Source organism: Peromyscus maniculatus, chromosome 6, assembly GCF_049852395.1.
Source record: "Peromyscus maniculatus bairdii isolate BWxNUB_F1_BW_parent chromosome 6, HU_Pman_BW_mat_3.1, whole genome shotgun sequence".
NCBI classification, from domain to species: Eukaryota; Metazoa; Chordata; class Mammalia; order Rodentia; family Cricetidae; genus Peromyscus; species Peromyscus maniculatus.
The window spans coordinates 7,569,133-7,590,342 of record NC_134857.1 but is presented as its reverse complement, the minus strand read 5'-3'; the positions used below and the strand labels follow the sequence as shown (position 1 = coordinate 7,590,342).

Genomic DNA, 21,210 nt, shown 5'->3' with positions numbered 1-21,210 from the left:
GGGGCCTCATTTCTGTATGTTTTTGGGCGGTTAGGGGTCCCCAGCCTAGGACCTGTGTTATCTTGCTGCCTGTCAAACATGGCTCCATGCTGTTCTGCATAGTTAGTACCAGTCTTAGCCAGTGTTCTGTTGCTGTGAAGGGATACCATGGCTGTGGCAGTTCTTATAAAAGAGAGCATTTAATTGGAGCTTGCTTACAGTTTCAGAGGTTTAGTCCTTTATCGTCATGATGAGCATACAGGCCGGCATCGTGCTAGAGGAGCTGAGAGCTCTACATCCTGATCCACAGGCAGCAGGAAGAGAGAGACACTGGGCCTGGTATGGGCTCTTGAAACCTCAGAGCCCACCTCCAGTGACACAACTACCCCAACAAGGCCACACTTCTTAATCCATTCAAATATATGAGCCTTTGGGGGCCACTCTTATTCAAACCACCACAGTATCCATGCTCTTTAGTCTGTGGGGTTGTGTGTGTGTGTGTGTGTGTGTGTGTGTGTGTGTGTGTTCCCTCTGAGAAGAAAGTGACATGGCACTCATAAGATCTTGTCTTGGGCTAGAGCAGCGGCTCTCAACCTGTGGGTTGCTGCAAACCCTTTGGGATTCAACCATTCCTTTCATGGGGATCTTAGCCTAAGACCTTTGCATATCAGTGTTTTTACATCACAACTCATAAGAGTAGCAAAATCACAGTTATGAAGTAGCAATGAAAATGACTCTGTGGTTGGGGTCACCACAACATGCAGAACTGTATTAAGGGGTCACAGCACTAGGAAGGTTGAGAATCACTGGACATGACTCACATCAACGTTGGGTGAGGCTGTGTAGTGCAGGGGGGACAGAGAGAGGTGGATCCCTGGGGCCCACTGGCTAGCCAGCCTGGCCTACTTGGCAAGTTCCAGGACAATGAGACTGCTTCAAAAGAAAAAGGTAGATAGTGCCTGAGGACAATACCTGGGGTTGACCTCTGGCTTCTGCATGCATGTACGTACATGCAAATGTACTCACATAAATATGAGTATACACAGAGAATAATAAAATGAAGCTAAAATATTAAGAAAAATGAAATTATGAAATTTGAAGGTAAATTGATGGGGCTGGAGACAGTCATACTGAGTGGAATAACCCAGACACAGAAAGACAAACGTTACATGTTTTCTCTCATTTCTGGATGTTAACTTTGAATTTTCAGATATGTGCATTTCATTTGGAATACCCATAGAGGTCAGGAATTTGGTAAGGGGTGTTAGGGGCTAGGCGATTTCAAGGGAGAGAAGATAGAGCAGAGTAGTATAAAGATTTTAGGTGAGTAATGGAACAGGGAAGGATACAGTGGGGTAGGGGCTGCAAGCGCAGGGTAGAGGAAGGACTATAGAGCCGGACAGCTAACACTAAAGCCATATTGAAAAAGCTGTGCGGAAACCTACCGAGATGGGAAAGACAATACCACAGCTGGATATTACATGCTAGCAAATAAAAACCTCAGTACCAGGAGTGGGTTTCTCTTTTTGAACTTTGGGCCGATAAACACCAAACGTTATAGGCTCTTGTCAATGCTCCTGGTTATTCTCCTGAACTGATGGGACCCTATTGCTTAAGACACTATGTACTTAGAAATTAAGTTGGCACTCACCTATAAGCTTCATCCCTACTGGTTGGCTCTCATAGTGTTAGACGGTGTTATGCATGTGACCAGAAGAGGAAAGTAATCATTAACTTTATCCAGTTTTGAACCCTGCAAGTTACAGTAATGACTGCCTTGACAAGATGTGTTCACAGTGCAATAGTGGTACACATGTTATGGGAGTAACTGACACTTTCTGATTGGCTCTAAGGCCTGCTCCATGAGATGGAATCCATACCTGACAGTGTAAACATGACCAAGAACTCGTGGCAAGATAGGTGATAGGCCCTAGGGGAGACCCTAATTCTATCATGCTGAATGGACATAGTATTAAAATGAGTTCTAAGGGCTTACTGCTGTGTCCACAGAACAGTACATCTCTCAGCCCTCATCAGAGAAAGTTCTCTTTTTAGATGTCAGTGAACATAAGAGTCCCTCAAATGTCCAACAGGCAGAAACTAAGAGACTGGGGAGTGCTCAGCTCTAAATGAGACCTACGAATCTCACCCCTCCCCTCAAGGCTCAGGGATCGTTATGGAAGAGGTGATGGAAGCATGGCAAGAGCCAGAGGTGCTGGGTGACGTCAGGGTATGGTGTTTTCTGGACACGGCAGGGCAGCTGCACATGTGACCTCATAGCAGCTGTGTCAGAATGCACAGGACCTGCAAAAGCTCAAGACAAAATCCCAACGTGGAGGGGAAGAGGTGGGCAGAATCTTATCACTGGCTGAGGTGCTGTTAGTATTTGATATTGCCAGGAGAAGAACAGTCATCTTTCTTTAATGACATGATACTTGGTAGGATGGCCACACTCTAGGGCAGGTCCACCTTCAAGACTAGCTGGGCAACACTAGCTGGATGGGGTGGGGAATGAAGAAGAAAATTCTAAGTTTGGTGGGTAGGGAGGTGAGGGCAGGGGTGAACATGATCAAAATGTATGACTTCTCAAAGAATTAATAAAACATTAAATGACTATGAAAGAAATGACTCTGAAAGGGTTTTATTATTAATGAGGTGGTTCCCCAGTCTTATTTTTAAACCTATGAGTTACATATATGGGTTTTAGATTTATTTTAACACTGGTGACGGTGCTGAGCTCAGTGTCCTCATCCAGCCGTGGCTGTCATCGACCGTCGTCCTCTGAGCGTCCCACATTCTGCCCTGTGCCATCACCCCATCTCCAGCTGCTGGTAGTGACAGCATCCTCATTGCTCAGAACACCCAGAGTGGGGACTCAGTTTCATACTTGAGGAAAAAGCATCTGACAGCTCAGTGGACCGGTGAACAAGTGACTCCAAGGTGGAGTTGTTGGGCTGGGGGGATGGCAGAGTGACCTTGTAAATGTGGCGGGACACAGGCACTTCCCGTTAGATGCCACCAGTGACTTGCTCCCACTGAAGGCCAAAGCCAGCTCTTCTCTTGTTAGTGGGGCCTTCAGAGCTGGGGTCTGCAGACCTCTCCTCTTCTCCTGTCTCCTCTGGCCTCAAGCTCCTTCAGCACCCTGGCTTTCTTCTGTTCTATTTTCTTATTTGTTTGTTTTTGAGACAGGATCTGGAACGCCGTATGTTGCTGGGGATGATCTTGAATTGCCAGTCCTCTTGGCTCCACCTCCCAGTTCTGGGATCACAGGCAGTGCTGTGCCAACTGAGCTGCGTCCCCAATGTCTCTTTTATTCTGTGATCACCAGAGCTTGGCTTGCTGCACATCTGGTTAGGCTGCCTATCCATCTTTGCTTGCCTGGTCTCTTATCTTTATGTGTATGTGCATGTGAGTGCAGGTGCCCATAGATGCCAAAAGAGGGCGTCTGGTCCCCTGTGAGCCAGCCAGTGTAGGTTCTGGGAACCAAATCCAGGTCCTCGGTAAGAACAGCAAGTGTTCTTAACTGCTGAGCCATTTTTCCAACCCCAGTTTCTTCCTTCCTTCCTTCCTTCCTTCCTTCCTTCCTTCCTTCCTTCCTTCCTTCCTTCCTTCCTTCCTTCTTCCTCCCTCCCTCCTCCCTCCCTTCCTTCCTTCCTTTCTTTTTCTGCCTTCTTTCCTTGTTTCTCTCTCTTTCTTTTTTTTCTTTTTCTTTTCTTTTCTTTCTTTCTTTCTTTCTTTCTTTCTTTCTTTCTTTCTTTCTTTCTTTCTTTCTTTCTTTCTTTCTTTCTTTTTTTTTTTTTTTGAGGCAGGATTTTTCTGTGTATCCCTGGCTGTCCTGGAACTCACTCTGTAGACCAGGTTTGTCTTGAACTCAGAGGTCTGCCTGCCTCTGCCTCCCAAGTGCTAGGATTAAAGGTATGTACTACCATTGCCTGGCCCAACCCCAATTTCTATTCATTTTAAATTAAGAAACAAATCTATGTATCAGAGTAAGAAGTAGAAAATGCCAAGAGGGCTGTGGAGATAGCTCAATCAAAGACCTGAGTTTGAACCCCAGAACTTGTGTACAAAAAGCCAAGTGTGGTGGCATGTACTTAAACCCCAGCACTGGCAAGCGAAGAGGAGTGGATTCCTGGAGGTTGATGGCCAGCCAGCCTAATTGGTGAGTTCAGGCCCACTAGAGACCCTTTCTCAGAAAAACAAGGGAGACTGCCTGAAGACTACATCCAAGGTTGATCTCTGGCCTTCGCATGCACAGGCACCCCCACCATGCACTGGGACATGTGTATTCACATGTGTTGAGTCCACTCAGACGAAGAATATGAAGAAAACAATCCCGCATTGTCCCTACCCCATCACATGAGGGGTTGCATGCTAGAGGATGTATGTTGTGTATGTTATAATATGTACTCAGTTTGGTTGTCTACATTGTTTTGGAGGCAGGGTCTTCCTGTGTTTCCCAGGCTAACCTTGAACTCTCAGTCCTCTGCTTTAGCCTCCTGAGTGCTGGAATTACAGGTGTGTACCACCATGCTTGCTGGTTACCTTTTCTTTGCAGGAACATCACCACATGCGTGTTCTCTCAGTATGTGCTCTGTTTTCATGGGTGACATTTCAAGGATGGGTCATGAATGAGTGTTACTTCATCTCATGATTCCAGGCAGCTGGTTAGTTATTTGTGTTCCAGAAGATTCTGTGCCCTTGTCCCTCTTGCCTCCCCACTGTAATGGAGTGTGGGTCAGTCTCCATCCTGGCTGTGGCCCTGTGCTGACTCTGGCTCCCTGTGTCGTGCTCATTGTGGTGGTGACCACTTGTTTTCCGCAGGAGATGCTGGAAGTGTTCCCAGCTTCCCGAGGTGTCAGTCGTGCAGGCACATTCTACTTTTCGGCCTGCCAGTGAGGCTGGTCTCCAAGAAAACGCCCTCATAAACAGAGTTCTCTGAACACCTGCTGATTGACAGTGTGGAATATTTTTATTTGAAATGGCTGTTGACTCATTCACATGTGTCTTGGAGACATGTAACCTTGACCTTTGTGTGGGGATCTTCTGTCATTGTTTGAAATGGCAGACAATGTAAAAGAAGTCCCTTTGTCCTTGATGGTGCGTAGGAAGAGCATGTAGGGCGATACATCCTAAGTAATGAGCAAATGGCCGTGGAAATGTCATCCACATGTTCAAAGGCATCACACGAGCTTTTGACACTGCTGTGTGGGAGAAGTTGTAATGTAAATTCATCATAGAGCTCTAGACAGTCTATCTTTGTGTGTGTGTGTGTGTGCAATTGTATGTGTGTGTAAAAACAGCTGGAAGGTAAATTATTTCTATGCAAGGTTATGTTGTTTGTCCCATAATATATAAATGCCAGCAGTGGCAAAGGAAAAGTGGACCCTTATCCATGCAGAAGGCGGAGAGGCGCTAACTGCAGAGCCTCTCACAGGCCTTGGTTGTCTTAGGAACCTTTCCTTCAGGAGGTTGTGAGAATGTGAGGAGTTCATATTTTAGTTTTTACACATTTAATACCAAAATGCTTAGTGTGGTGGTGCACACCTGTAATCCCACAGGCTGAGGGAGGAGAATGTGCAGCTCAAGGCCAGCCCGAGTTACAGGATTAGTTTAAGGACAGCTTGGGCTACATAGTGGGACAGTTTCTAATGACAAACTGAGTCTCCCTGCAAATCCCGACTGGTTATGCCATGTTCTGTTGACATCCCGGGAGGCCTCTCTATTCAGAAGGGAAACAGAGAAGCAGGGGATCTGGGGGAGAGGGGAGGTGATGGGGGTGGGCCGGGAGGAGTGGAGGGCGGAGAAACTGCAATCGGGAGGGATGTAATGTATGAGAGAAGAGTAAACAAATTAAAACAAAACAAACAAAACAACAAAAAACCACTTGCTGAGTTGCACCTCACTCAGTGTCGATGCCTTGTGATTGTGTCAGGTTGGCTCTTGTGTGGATGTGAACTTTATTTCTAGCACTTTGTCCTTCTGCCTACTGGAGGATCTCTTCCTTCCTTGTCGTGTATTTTAACAGCACACCTTTATTATCTCTCTGTGTGTATATGTGCACGTGCATGTTTGTGACACAGTGCATGTGTGGCGGTCGTACAACGACCTCTGGTGTCTATCCTCACTCTCCACCTTGCTTGAGGTAGGATCTCTCTTTTGATTTGCTGCTGCTGATTCCAGACTGGCCTGCGAGCATCTTTGTCTCTGCCTGTCTCTGCCTCCCATCTCCCCGCAGGAGCACTGGGATTACAGATTGCACCCGTTCTCATGTGGGGGCTGGGGATTTGGATTCGGGTCCTCATCTTTCACAGGACGCACTTTAACCACTGGGCTAGCCTGCCGGTGTTTTCCGTGCTTTTTTAAAAGGTGTGCTTCTGCGTTCTGCCCTCGTATTCTTCTATTTACGTCTCATTCTCCAGATGTAGTTGGCTTGAAGGTAGTGTGGAGGCAGATGTTTCTCCAGGTTTCCTTGGTGGCAGACTTGGAGGAGAGGGCCTAGCTAGCTGATGAGAAGAAGAGGTTGAGAGCTAGGCGCTCTTATCAGCTATCTCTGGACTTTGCTACAAGTGAATGGGGGAACTTTATCGGCCTCAATGTGTCATGATTTTTGAAAAAAGCTGTTCAGAGCACATGTCATTGAGGGCTGACTTAAAAAAAATGCTCTGACTGTACCTATTTTATATATATACTAGGTACAGTCAGTGCATTTTTTATATATATGGTGTATATATATATATATATATGTATATATACCATATATATATATGAGATATATATGATGTCCTAGGGTTTCTGTCACTGTGTTAAAACACTGTACCAAAGTATCTTAAGGAGGAAAGGGTTTATTTCATCTTACACTTCCATGTTATAGACCATCACTGAGGGAAGTCAGGGAAGAAACTCAAGGCAGGAACCTGGAGGCAGGAACTGAAGCAGAGGCCATGGAGGAGTACTGCTTACTGGCTTGCTCCCCATGACCTGCCCAGCCCTACGCAAGTCTGGACCACTTGCACAGGAATGGCATTCCCACAAGGAGCTGGGCCCCTCCACATCAGTCATTAATCGAGAAAATGCCGCAAAAACTTGCCTACAGGCCCTCTGGAGGGAGGCGTTTCCCTCAATTAAAGTTCCTCTTTCCCTTTCCAATCTTGGTCTCAACAATTCTCGCTCATACAAACCCTCCTCTTTCTCGCCATTTGGACTCCTGGAGCTCCACCTGGGGCCTGGCTGTGGATCTCTGCTTCCGGTTCCCTCAGGCCCTCTGGATAAGTGAGACAGTTGATTAGCTTGATCTGCTTGGGAGGCATCCAGGCAGTGGGACCAGGACCTGTCCTCAGTGCATGAGCTGGCTGTTTGGAACCTGGGGCCTATGCAGGGACACTTGGCTCAGCCTGGGAGGAGGGGACTGGACCTGCCTGGACTGAATCTACCAGGTCGAATTCAATCTCCAGGGGAGTCTTTGCCCTGGAGGAGATGGGAATGGTCAGGAGGGGGATGGGCTGGGAGGAAGGCAGAGCGGGGGTGGACGGGGACAAGGGAATCCATGGCTTATATGTAAAATTAAATTAAAATATAAAATAAAATAATAAAAATTTTAAAAAAGTTCCTCTTTCTAGATAACTCTAGCTTGTGTCAAACTGACAAACCAAAAAACCAGGAAACTGACCTTGTGTCAACTTGACACAAAAACACATCACTGTCAAACCGTAACTTTTTCTTTCTTGTTGCCAAGATGTCATTAATAGGACAATGTAAAGCATTCCAAGTTTTAAAAGTCTCACAGTCCTTAAAAATTTTAATACTTAAAAGTCTAAAGTGTTTAAAAATTTCAAGGTCTCTCTAAAAATCCAGTCTCTACAACTCTAGAGTCTCTCTGAAACTTTGGAATCTCTCTAAAATTTACCAAGTTTCTCCAAAATATCTAAGGTCTCATAACTGGATTTCTCTAAAATCAAAACAAGTATTTTGTTATTCTAAGAGTGAATAACCAGGGCACAGTCATGAGCCAAAGCCATCAAACCAAAGCAAGATCGAAGTCCGACTGTGTGAAGCTCTGTGTCCGCCATCTGGGACTCATGGTCTTCTGGGCTCCAAAGGCCTGGGCAGCTGCGGGTCTCGGGCTCTGCCGTCCTCAGCACATACGGCTTGTCTCACAGGCGCAGGCGGGCTCCACTCCACAGCTACTGCTGTCCTCGATGGTCCTTTTATGGTACTGGCATCTCCAAAATGCTGGTGTTTCCACTTCATCTGGGTTGCAGCTTCACCAATAGCCTCTCCTGGGCTCTCCTCAGGGTCTCTGGCCTGCCACATGGTGCCAAGCCTCAGCTTCTCTCCATGGCCACTCCAATCCCGGGGCTTCCACTGCAGTGGAGGCCTCACTTTCACCAGTGGCCCCTCCTAGCTTCTCACAGTGCCAAGCCTCAGCTGCTCTCCAGCCTTCAAGAACAGGTACCTACTGAGAGACTCTTACATGTTACCAAGAGTAGCTGCCAGCATGGGGTACATCCTCGGCTGCCTCTGGACCACAGCTCCTGAGTGATGACCTGAGGAAACACTTCACAGAAGATGCCACCTCGAGGATGCTGGTCCCTTGTTAAGCGCAGCTGATTCTTCAGCCCCAGCTGGCTAGTATTGATCCTCTTAGCAAAGAATCACTTTAGTGGTTCTGGTCTCCTATTAATCACAGCTAATTATTCAGCCCCCAACTGACTTAGTACCACAGATTCTTAAGTCTCAAAATATTGAGTGACCCTGACAAAGCTTTTAAGGGACTCTCAAACCTCCCTCTGCAACTTCCCCATCCAGGACTTTATCATTTGCACCACTCTGGGCATTATCTTCTAAGTTCTCACTATAGCTCATTAAATCTGATCACTCAGTGGCTTTTCTAGCACGAAATTCCAAACTGTTCCCACAGTTCTCCACAAAATGCAAATCTTGTCTTTCACAGCAGTACCCCATACCTTGGTACTAATATCTGTGTCAATTAGGGGTTCTATTGCTGTGATAAAACACCGTGACCAAAAGCAACTTGGGAAGGAAAGGATTTATTTCGTCTTATACTTCCACATCATAGTCCATCACGGAGGAAACTCAGGGAAGACACTTAAGGCAGGAACCTGGAGGCAGGAGCTGAAGCAGAGGCTGTGGAGGGTGCTGCTTACTGGCTTGCTTCCCATGACTTGATCAGCCTGCTTCCTATTCATACAAGTCAGGACCACCTGCACGGGAGTGGCCTGCATGCACACATGTACTCACTCCCCCACAGACTTTTGCCTACAGGTAATCTGGTTGAAGGCATTTCCTCAATGGAGGTTTCTCTTTCCAGATAACTAGCTTATGTCAAGTTGATAAAAACCCACCCAGGACAGATGGAGTATCATTTTGTAGCTCAGACTGGCCTGAAACAGACTGTAGTCTAAGTTTTAAACTAGTGGCTATTCTCCTGCTTCAGCTTCCTGAGTGCTGGGATTAGAGACGTGAGACATCGTCTAGCTGGGACCAGTATGTAGACATTAGTGAGGCAAGGGGGCCGAGAGCGTAGCTCATTAGACTGGACTGCTTGTTGACTGTTTGCTGGGGAGCTTTGACAGAGCTCTCTGGTCCTGTGTGCCCTGAACTTTGCACCTATTGACAAGTTCCCCATGAAGTACCTTCACAGCAGCCACTTCCTGTTTTAGAGGCCAGTCTTGTGTGTCAGGTGAAAGACATCTGTTGATGTTTATGACAGCCTCCATCTCTCCCTCTGTCTCTCTGTCTCTGTTTCTCTCTCTCTTGTCCAGAGTTGTTCTGTTTGATTATGGACTTTGGGACAATGCCACAAGTGCTTGGTGTATTAAATTTCTATCAAATGCACTAGAAAGTAAAAAACAAACAAACATAAACTGTTAGATGGCTTTAATAGATTATCAAAGATTAGCCTGGCTATTCTTTTGAATATGCATGATAGAGCAGTTATATATTTGTCTTTAGGAAAATGTTATAATATAGCATTTTCCTTCTTCCATTTCCCAATTTCTCTCTTCTCTCACTGTTTGCCTGTGTTTTCCTTTCTGACTGATGACTATTTCTTGGCCCTAGCCTGCATGGCCGTGAGAATTGCTTCATCTCCCTTCTGCTGATCTCCCCAATTATAGAGTGACTGCACTAGTAGCAGAATTAATTACCTCATAACAGTGGATAGCCAACATTTGTGTAATGTTTTGTAGTGCAGGAAGCTCTTTGGTGTGTTTTTTCTCTTTTCTACTTAAGCAGCCTCATGAGATGGGAGTTACCAAAGCATCATTTCTGGAGAACATGGAGCCCAAGGTTCTCAGATCCCATCAAGCTGCAGAGCTGGCTGGCTCGTTCATGACCTTTGTTACAGATTCCATATATCACTTACCTGGCTCCATACCTTACAGTTTAGATTCTTTAATTGAATTAACATTTTATTGAGAGCAAATGGAAGTGTTCTTTTCCTGATCACAATATAATGCTTGATGTAATAAATCAATGACCATCATAGATATTATATGTATATATGGTATCTTTATATTTGTATGTTTTTATTTATTGAGTACAACTATGCTAGAGATCATGTTTACTTAAAAGAAAAACATTTGAAGGCTTCTCTAAAGTATTGATCAGATGAATGTTATCTTTATTTAAAGGATTTTTCTTTTCTTCTTCCCTCTTTCCCTTCCTTTGATCTCACTCTGTAGCCCAGGCTGGCTTTGAACTCACAATCCTCCTGCCTCACTCTCCTGAGTGCTGGACTCACAGATGTACAGGTATACACCTGATGTTAGTGGCTGGTGAGTGTTTTCCGTTCAGGTTTGTTTTCCTTTTATTTTTCCTATATTATTTTACATACATGGGTGTTTTACTGCATGCATCTGTGTACCTGTTGCATCTTTTTCTCATTTTCTTTGGGGGGGCGGGCTGGCAGTGGTCTCACAGGATTCACCTCCTTGAAGAAAGGCTGGGTAATTTAGTAGACTAAGTATTCAGAGGGTGCTGTTAGGCAAAGTGAGAGAAGATATGAAAATGAGACAAAAAGTCAGGTAGCTTGGATGTGAACGTCAGTCCTGGCTTCATTCTGATGAAATAACTATGTGTTTTGAAATGTGGCAAGGAGAGAGAAAAAGAGAAACAGATTGAAATCTAGCTCTGAAACTTGCAGGCTGTATATACTTGGGGAAAGTGACTCATGATTAGTTTTTTAAACTATGAAATGGAAATATTAATCAATAACTTGAAGTGGCTAACAAAAGCAGCGATTACATATTCTCTTGGACAGCAGACCAGGCATGTCTGTTAGTCTTTCTGTCTCTGTGACAAACATTTGAGAAAGTTTGATGGAGGAAGGATTTATTCTGGCGTATGACTTTAGAGGTCTCAGTCTCTGGTTGGCCAGCTCCATTGCTGTGGTCTCTGGTGTGGCAGAGTTGCTCACCTCACTGCATTCAGGAAGCAGAGAGAAAATGAGTGTTACAGGGCTTCTTCCCACTCCTCTTTTATCCCATCTAGCCCCTGGCCTATTGGCTGCTGCAGCCCATGGTAAGGGCAGGTCTCTTCTCTTAGTGAATTCTCTGGAAACTCAGAAGCTCCACTCAAACTGAAAATTGAGATGCATTTCATGGCATGCTGTAATGTATAGTTCCTTTCTGTCTCTCTTTCTTTGCCCTATGTGAAATGTCACACACATGTTTCTAGAGCCTGTAATATCTCACCTGGGGTGAAAGTAGCCTGTACTCAGTAAACATGGTGTTCTACCGGGGTGGGCGTGAAGCCTTTGAGACTTTGGCAGACTGTACTCAATAAACATGGTGCTCTGCCGGGGTGGGTGTGAAGCCATTGAGACTCTGGCAGACTGTACTCAATAAACATGGTGCTCTGCCTGGGTGGGTGTGCAGCTGTTCAGGCTCTGGCAGACACCAAGAACCATTGTAGCCCTTTGCTGAGGTTGACCCTTAATCATTTACCTTTCTTCCTCTTCCAGTTGTCTGTATCTTGATGGCTTGGCCAGGTGTCCTTGGTAACTTTGTACCCTGTCTCTTTCTTCTAGAACTCTGAAGGTGGACTCTATGTATGCATGAATACATTTTTGGCCTTTGGAAGGGAACACGTTGAAAGGCATTTTCGAAAAACTGGACAGAGTGTGTACATGCACCTGAAAAGGCACATGCGAGAGGTGAGATGGGTGTTTGGAGAGTCCCTGCATGCTCCACAGAGGGAGTTTACTCGACCCTCACAACTCCGAATTCTCTTTGATGTCAAGAAACCGCAGCACTTTGTAGACACTCGGAGGTTCCCCCCACTCAAGCCCTTACCTTAGCCAGTTTTATTTTTCTTCTTCTAGACCACCGGTTGGAGTTAAGAAGCTATGTGGCTGATTGATTGGAAAAAGTAATTTTAACTTTAAAACCATGAAAAAGTGCAAACCTAATGCATCCCAATGTTTTCCTTAAGTGAAAGAAAAACCTTGAAAGTACACATCCTTTTGTTTCTTTAAAAAATATAATTTTTCTTTATTTTTGAGAATTTTATACATTTATACTATAAAACATGATCATAGCCACCCCATTTCTTTCTCCAGCTTACATCCCCAAGTTGCCCCCAACATGTCCCTTTCTATAATGTGTGTTCTATCTCTTTTGATAACCCACTGAGTCTGATTAGTGCCACCCATATGTGCACGGGTGTGGGACCACCCTCTGGAACATGGGAAGTAAGTGTACCAGTGGCCACATGTTCAGAAAAGAGTGCCTTTCCCTCTCCAGCAACGGTCAGCTGCTGGTCGCTCCTCAGCAAGCAGTGGGGCCGGGAGAGCACAGGCTTCACCTATGCTGGGACTTCCGCTGGCTTGCTCTTGTGACGGTCTTGTGCAGGTCATCACTGCTGCTGCGAGCCGATGAGGGCAAGGCCCTACTTCCCATTCTCCAGCTCTTGCATTCTTTCTTTTATTCCACCGTGTTCCCTCAGCCGTGGTGGTAATGGTGGAGAAAGATGCCCCACTTCGGGTTCAACCTTCAGTCTCAATGCTCAGCACTTAGACTTGGTCATGCATCTCAGCGTTGACTGATTGACCAAGTTTCTTTGACCAAGGTGGAGATAGTCTAGGTCTGTGTATAAACATAAATATTAGAAAGAAATGACAACGTGACCATTTATCAAAACAATAATAGGGCCTATGACCTCCCGTAGCTCTGGGCTTTTGAGTGGGGTTACAGGATCAGGCATGAATTTCTCTCCTGTGGCGCAGGCCTCAAATCCAACCAGAAAGCAGTTAGTTACCCTGTGATTGACATGCCACTATGGCATCAGTGGGTATATCTTGCCTGCCAGGTCCATATTCCCTCATGCAGGGCCCAGCACGCAACAAGAACAATGATTTCTTTGCTTTCTCAGAAGTTTGCCCCCGGAACTGTGAAATCTAGCCAGTGGGGAAGATGGTTTTCAGTCTGTTTGATTTCACTATGGCCTGCAGCCAGATCGTGTGGCATATTCAGCAATGGGGTCTTAGCATGCAGTTATGGTGAGTGGCCAAGGGCAGTGGCAATAGCCTGTGCTGTTTTGGACACCTCTTGGGGCTCTTGACCCTGCATTTAATAACCCATGTCTTCTAGGAGTGGCATTGTCTGTCCTCTGATGCACAGTAATTCTGTTTGAACTCTTTTTTAAGTTATATTTTGAAGTTAGCTTACTAACTAGTGGGTGTCCATATAAGGCTTTTTCATACATCCCTAGTTTTGGTTAACCCACCCTACGTTTTGGGATTATAGCTGTGTGTTCCAAGGCCAGTTTGTGTAGTGCAGGGGATTGACCTCAGGGCTTTGTGCATGCCAGGTAAGCACTCTATCAACGGAACCACATCCCCAATTCCCTCTGGAGCCCTTCATTCCCCCAAAGTGACCATCACTCATTCTCACTGTTATTTTCATGCGTATCATTATATCCTAACTGCATTTCTGTATGGATAGTATGTAGTATGACTGTGTGTTTTAAAGATACGGATGCATGTCCTCACACTCTGACCTATGATTCTGCATAGTGCCTCACCACTAAGTGTTGTTCTGGACCCCAGCCACACTGAGATGCCTGTGGATTTATTTCCTTCATATTAAGAGATGTTTAGTATTTTCTCCTTGAATAATCTATAAGTTCCTTTCTTCTCCTATCGCTGAACATTTAGATTGCTTCTGTTCTTTGCCACGATAAACAATACCACAGTGGACATTTTAACACATTTTTTTCTTCTTTTTTTGGTTTTGGTCTTGATTTTTTGAGACAGAGTTTCTGCGTGTAGCTTTGGTGCCTGTCCTGGATCTCACTCTGTAGACCAGGCTGGCCTTGAACTCACAGAGATCCACCTGGCTCTGCCTCTCGAGTGCTGGGATTGAAGGCGTGAGCCACCACCGCCTGGCTTAACACATTTTCTACAGAAACCTTTGTTTCTGTAAGAACTGAGCTAGTGATCCCACTGGCCTGTGGGCGCCGAGCTTTGTTTTTGTCAGGAGAAGGCTAATTCCCCCCAGTGTCTTTGTGCCAGCACGTCCCCTGTCTAAGAGGTGAGGAATGTCTGTTTGTCCACACTCTTACCACTCCTTGGCCATATTCAATCTTTGCCAGTCTAACGGTTGTGAAGTGACATAAAAATATTTGGCATTTCATTCTGTGATGATTGAATATTTTCCTATGTATTTACCACCTATTTAGAAAATTATGATTATCATTGTTATCTTAGCTACTTTTCTGTAGTTACGGCCCTGTTGCTTTGGAAAGAGCTTACATCTGATCCACAAAAGGCAGAGAGACAGAGACAGAGACAGAGAGACAGACAGGCCTATCCCCAGTGATACACCTCCTTCAACAAGGCCACAGCTCCTAATCTTTCCCAAAACAGTTCCATAGGACCAAACATTAAAATATATGAGCTTATGGCCATTTTCATTCACACTGCCACAGGTGTGTGTGTGTGTGTGTGTGTGTGTGTGTGTGTGTGTGTGTGTGTGAGGGTATGTGTGTGTGTATGTGTAGGTCAGAGGACAACTTTTGAAGGTCAGTTTGCTTCTTCTACTCTGTTTCTGGAATCACACTCAGATCATTAGACTGTGCAGCAGAGAGCCATGTCTGGCCCCTTACCTTTCGTTATCTCTCTCTCTCTTACTTTTTTACCTTTAGTTTAGTTTTCCGACCTTACATTTTGTTATCACTTTTATTACATATTTATTTGATTTTTGAGATTGGTAGTTTTCAAATATCCATCCTATATAGTCTTGATAATTCATCAACTATCTTGTATCTCCTAAGTAGGCAATTCAGACTTGCGTTTTGCTTATTTCCATTGCCCCCTGCTTGATATGCTGGGAAGTCACAGTTTCAAAGATAAGCTTTGAAATCATTTGATTTTTGTCCTGCTTACATGCTTCTTCTGTTGGGATCTGGAATAATTCTTATAAAGTTCAGGTCGTTCCACGTCTTAGTGTAAAGTGACAAAGTTAAAACTGAGGCCCAGAGAGTCTGCTTGCCTGGGTCCCAGAGCTGGTGGTGGCTCTGTGGGCTGCCTGTGATTCTGTAGCGAAGCCTTGGAGTGAGACATCCACTCTTTGGTGACAGCCTCCACTCAGTTTGCCCTTTTGCCCGTGTGTTCCTATTTTGATCTGCTCTTCTCCGGGCTCCAGGCCCCTAGGCCCGTCACTTGCTCAGCTTGCCTCTTATGACTCATGGCCTAAACACTGTATCAACAGCAGTCTCCTTAGCTGACCCTCGTCTTCGACAATGCTCCAGATGTTACCCAGTTGATGCATTGGTGCTTCTGTCCACAAATGCCAGAACTTTCCCACTACTGCGGGGTTTGCAATGATATTCGTCCATTTTGTATTACTAGCATAAGACAGACTAACTTTATAAAAAAAATGAGATTTATTTGCCTCATTGTTTGGGGTCTGAAAATCCCAAAAGCACTGCACAGGTCATGATAGGAGCCCCGCAGAGGGCTCATAGATGGCAGTGTGTGCATGTGTGGAAGTCACATTATGAAACAGGATGCCAAAGAGACTGGGATTCCACGATTCCTTCTGAGAATGGACCCTGATATCCCAATTTACCTCATTTTTTAAAGTTCTCACCGTTGCCCAATACCACGCAAAGGACCAGCCTTAACACATGAGCCTTTGAGGGGAGATAGGAGACACAATGTCCAAACTTAGCAGTGCAGTGCCGGGTCCTGGCCTGGCCCTGCTGTTAGGTCTCCTCACCCGCAGTGTCCTGCTGTGTCCTCTCCCGCTCCTCCAGTGGCCACTGAGCATTGGCGTAGTAGAGCAATGTGTCATTGTGTTTAGACTTGGACTCTACAGTCTCTGCAGAGACCCTGACTGCAACTCATGGGACTTTTCCTTACCTTCTGGAAGCTCCCTGTGGTTTGCATCCCCTCCCCCTCCCCCAAGCGGGAAGCTGCATTCTCCTGTCTTTGTGGTCCTGATTCCCCCTGCTTTGGGGAACTCACTATGGTTAATTCAGCTTTCCTTTCTCTGGTTTCTTTCCTCCAGTCTTTTGATAGAACACTCCCCAGAACGGACCCTGTCCTTTCTATCCTGCTGTTGTTAGATTGTGATCTAACCTCTCAGTTGAAGCCTTGTAGAAACCTCTCTCTCTTTTCCAGTCACCACCCTGTGTCCTTGCAGGACTGAGGACCCACACTACATCTGACTGAGCAGTGCTGCTGATCACTGGGAGTGCCTGGCTCGTCAGGAGAGCTTGGTTGCCATACCTGCTGCATGCGTGTTAGGTCTGAGGTTATTTACAGTCAAGGAAGATTTGAGGCGGTTTCCCGCTCTCTTTTCTTTGGCATTCTTCTTCTTTTCTCCCTTCTGGCTGCCTTTTAAGCTCAAGCCTTTCCTTTCCTTAGTCGTTAGTTAGTTACCTGCCTTTCCTAGGAAGCCCTTTGGCCAGTCTGCCTTCTCTCTCTGGAGGTGCTCTTCTCCATGTGTTCTCTATATCTTGTTTGGCTGTTCTAAGTGTAGGCTTCCAAGTTAATACCTTCCTCGAACTGGATTGGACCATCTAAATCTGACCTCTGATTTTCTTTTTAGGATCTCTTAAATTCCTCAAGTTCAGCATGCCAGACTACACACAATATCCTCTCTGTCAGCACTGTCCTTTCTTGTGAATTCCAGAAAGCCAGACATTTTTGGGGCTCTGTTTTCCTTGTGGATCCTTCTGGTAACCAGGTGTTGTTATCTGAACTTCCCACACAGCTCTGAAGTTCTGAAGTCCATCCTGTTTCCACCACCCCTGCCTGCTGTCATTGATTAGTCCTTCCTGTTCCTGTGGTGGACTTGTCCCGTAGCTTGCTGATTCATCTTTTTTTTTTTTTTTTTTTTTTTTGGTTTTTCGAGACAGGGTTTCTCTGTGAAACAGTCCTGGCTATCCTGGAACTCACTCTGTAGACCAGGCTGACCTCGAACTCACAGAGATCCGCCTACTTCTGCCTCCCGAGTGCTGGGATTAAAGGCATGCGCCACCACGGCCCGGCCATTTTTCTTCTTTTAAACCTATAGCTTTCACTCATAGCCAGGCTATGTTACGCCCTCCCTGTGAGCTTTCTAAATGGATGCTGCTGTTATCTGTCCCATCTGACATGCCTTCAGCCCAGAGTCCAAAACTCTCCAGTGTAATCACAAGGTGCTCATGATGGGGCCCCACAGCTTTTCCAGCCCTTTCTTACTGCACCAAATTTGCATTCTCCACATAGCTATTTGGAATGTACTATGATTTAGTGCCTAAGTACATGTGTTCTCTACTGTGAGTGTGTTTTCTCTACTTCTATCCTTACTTCTCTTTTACTTGTATTCTCTGCCGTTAAAAATATCCATTCATTCACCCATGCAACATTCTATCCATCTGCCCATTCGCCCATCTGCCCATCTATCTGTCTGTCTGTTAATCTATCATCTGTTTATCTATCTATCTATCTATCTATCTATCTATCTATCTATCTATCTATCTATCTCCATCCATCCATCCATCCATCCATCCATCCATCCATCCACCTATCAGCTATCTCCTATCTATCTATCTATCTATCTATCTATCTATCTATCATCTATTCATCCATTCAAGCACCCACCTACCCATCCATCCATCCATCCATCCATCCATCCATCCATCCATCCATCCATTTAGCAATCTATTAATTTATCCATTCATCCACTGATCTGTCCCTATTACTAAGTACCTTCTATATTTGAGGACCAATGCTCTTCTTACATGATCAATACTGATCATCCCACTACCTCCAGATAAGCCAAACATCTCCACAAACATCATATTGTTTCTTAGACTTAGGACTTCTCAGAACTTCTTCACTTTCTGCCTCCACTCAGTTACCTTCTGTGTTGATGAGCTCTCCAGGAGAAGGATCCTGCATGTGTTCAGTTTGCTCTCACACAGAACCTGACAAACAGGCGCAGAGCTGTTTGCTAAGGGAGGAGTTTTAGTGCTTGAGCCCTGTCATAGGAGCAAGAGCAAAGGTCTTTAGCTGGAAGTCCCATTGTTCTCCCCTACCCCCAGGGGGTGTTTCTGATCTGAGTCTAAGGTTTGAACTTCCCTCAGGGAGAAATACATATTCCAGCTGGTCTCCATGTAGATCCTCTTTTTCATTTTCCTCTTCGATCATGCAGAAATAGAGATGGAAGAACACACCACAGAAGTCTGTGGAGACGAGAGTCTTCAGTCTCTGTAGAGATTAGTGACCCCTGGGATTGTGAAGTGAGTCTCTGGTCCAGGTTTTGCTTCCTCTCTCTCTCTCTCTCTCTCTCTCTCTCTCTCTCTCTCTCTCTCTCTCTCTCTCTCTCTTCTCTCTCTCTCTCTCTCTCTCTCTCTCTCTCTATGTCTCTCTCTGTCTCTGTCTCTGTCTCTCTCTGTCTCTGTCTCTCTCTGTGTCTCTGTCTCTCTCTGTCTCTCTCTCTGTGTCTCTGTCTCTGTCTCTTTGTCTCTCTGTCTGTCTGTCTGTCTGTCTCTCTCAGAAGGTGAGTGGTGGGGAGGGGACAGAGGTTCTGGGATCATGGAGGAGAGAGAGAGTCGAAGACAGAAGACACACATTGGCATTAGAGTTTGGAGACCCATGTTTTTGAGCTGAGTGTTTAGAGATTGCTATGAGGAGAACTTTAAACCCATAGTAGAAGCTATTAAAACAATATGAGAATTGTACAAAGATGAACTGGCTTTTAGTAGCAAATAATAAAATGTGGGAAACTCGACTCAGAACTCCTAAGACAAGTAAGGAGCAAACAGATATACTGAGTGCAGAGCATGACCTTGACTCATGTGACTGTGTGGAGAGGTGCTGGGGGTGGGCCCTGCAGATAATGAATCTGTATTCTTCTCTAATAGTCAAGAAGATCTATGGTATGAAAATAGATGAGTGAAAGAAAATTCTTATAATCATATTTGACTGCTACTCTCCAGCCATGAGATGGGAACTCACTCACTGCTGCTGTAGACTCCCACCAATGGCGGACCACACGTGAAGCTGGACATGGCAGCTGGCCCTCTGGTGGTCCTCCAAACACCATTTAGATGGGTCAATTTACATTTTCAGATGGTCAGACTATCAGTGACTGTGTATCAACAGTTAGTAAATCTTTGAACAGTCAGTGTTGAGCACACCCAGGGCCAAGGACTGAGGGTCTCTGTGCAGGCAAGGGGATATGTGGCTGACGTCTGTCTGTCCTTCAGCGTGGACTCCAGGAGGGAGCACTGACCACCGAAGTTCAAGCATCAGCTTTCTGTCCATCTCTGGTTTGTACCTCCCTTTTCAAGAGGGATCACTTTATAACTCCGTGAAAATAGCCATGGGGTCAAGAGAATAGTCCTCTCCCCTCTGCAAGGAAGGGGTCCAGTTTCCTCTTGGCTTCAACTGGGAACCTCTGGGTCATACATTTTGTTAGCAAACTGTTTTATGGGTTATGTTTTAATGATCTGTTGTTTTCTTTTCAGAAGGTAAGAGCAGCATCAGCCGGAGCCTTACCCAAAAGGAGGAATTCCAAGTTATTTTTAGGTAACACAGTTATCAATAGTGTGCATGCTATATTCTGTCTTTCTCTGTCTCGTTGTCTCTGGTGATAGGGATGAGGTATGCTGGGTTAAACATTGCCTTCACTTTCCATTTCCCTAGCAGTGAAGTGTGCTTTGAGCATGGAGTCCTGGGCTTTGAAGCAATTATGGCAGCTAGAGAGGAATTATAGTCCTGCTTCCGGTCTTTCTGTGTGCCTCCTGTCTGTCTCTCTTCCTGTCTTGTTCTGTCTCCCTTTCTGTATCATCTCCTCCTCACCCTGTCCCATGTAGTCTGGTGGTTGAGTCTATTGCTCTCCACCGTATTTTTTGGGACAGGGACTCTCACTGAACCTAGAGCTCAGCAATTCAGTTAGACTGTCTGTCAACACACCCCAGGGATGCTCATGTCTCTGTCTCCCCAGCACAGGGATTTCAGCCGCATACAACTACACACAATAAAATGTACACACAGGAGCGTCCCAAAGGTATCACCTATTGGGTTGGCCTACTAATTTTAGCACCCATCAGTAGTTCTTGTCTGCAACAATGATTGTTAGTGTTGTGTGATATTCTTCATTAAGAAGAGCTAGTCTTGCTTACGCAAATGACTACTGACAACCTCTATCCTTCACCTTGCATGTGCAAACATGTATGCACACACACACACACACACACACACACACACACACACACACACGCACACACACACACGCACACATTCACCACACACACAGACACGTTAACTATTGGGACGTGAAGCCTGTGAAGCAGCCGTGAAGCTAGGTTTGCTTCTTGGCTTCGTCCTCCGCACTGTGTGCCACCCAGGCTGTGTCTTCTCTCCAGCTCCCCAGCTTGTGGTTTTCTTGAGGAGCATCACCTTGAAATTCTCTGGAGCAGCTTTCCTGCGCTGGCCACCTTTTCCTTTGCACAGCTCACCCTGTGCCTCAGCCCCCACCTACCAACCAGACAACTAACCAAGCCCCCGGAAAACAGCCTAAAAGGAGCCCCGGGGGCTGAAAGGGTCAAGTGCTTGAGTGACTGCTCTCCCAGCGCCTGCCGCTGTTATCAGGAATGTGACTGCTTGCCAGTCACATGACATCAGCATGACTTTGTGGAGGTGGAAGTCATTAAATAGTTTGACTCTGTTGTTACTGTGGTTTCAGTTTTTTGAGACAGGGTCTTGTGTAG

At 45.6% G+C, this 21,210-nt stretch overlaps 1 protein-coding gene across 2 annotated transcripts in view; it reads left to right on the top strand.

The window, feature by feature from the left end:
• Positions 1-21,210, top strand: part of Usp13 (ubiquitin specific peptidase 13) — a 129,510-nt gene that overhangs the window by 13,610 nt on the left and 94,690 nt on the right. Inside the window, exons 2-3 of one of the 2 annotated variants that reach the window (XM_016000308.3) lie at positions 12,032-12,157; positions 19,969-20,026. In XM_016000308.3, the coding sequence (XP_015855794.1) occupies positions 12,032-12,157; positions 19,969-20,026 (184 nt within the window). Of the gene's footprint in view, positions 1-12,031; positions 12,158-19,965; positions 20,027-21,210 lie in introns of both variants that reach the window. The other variant, XM_006971129.4, reaches the window with a different exon arrangement.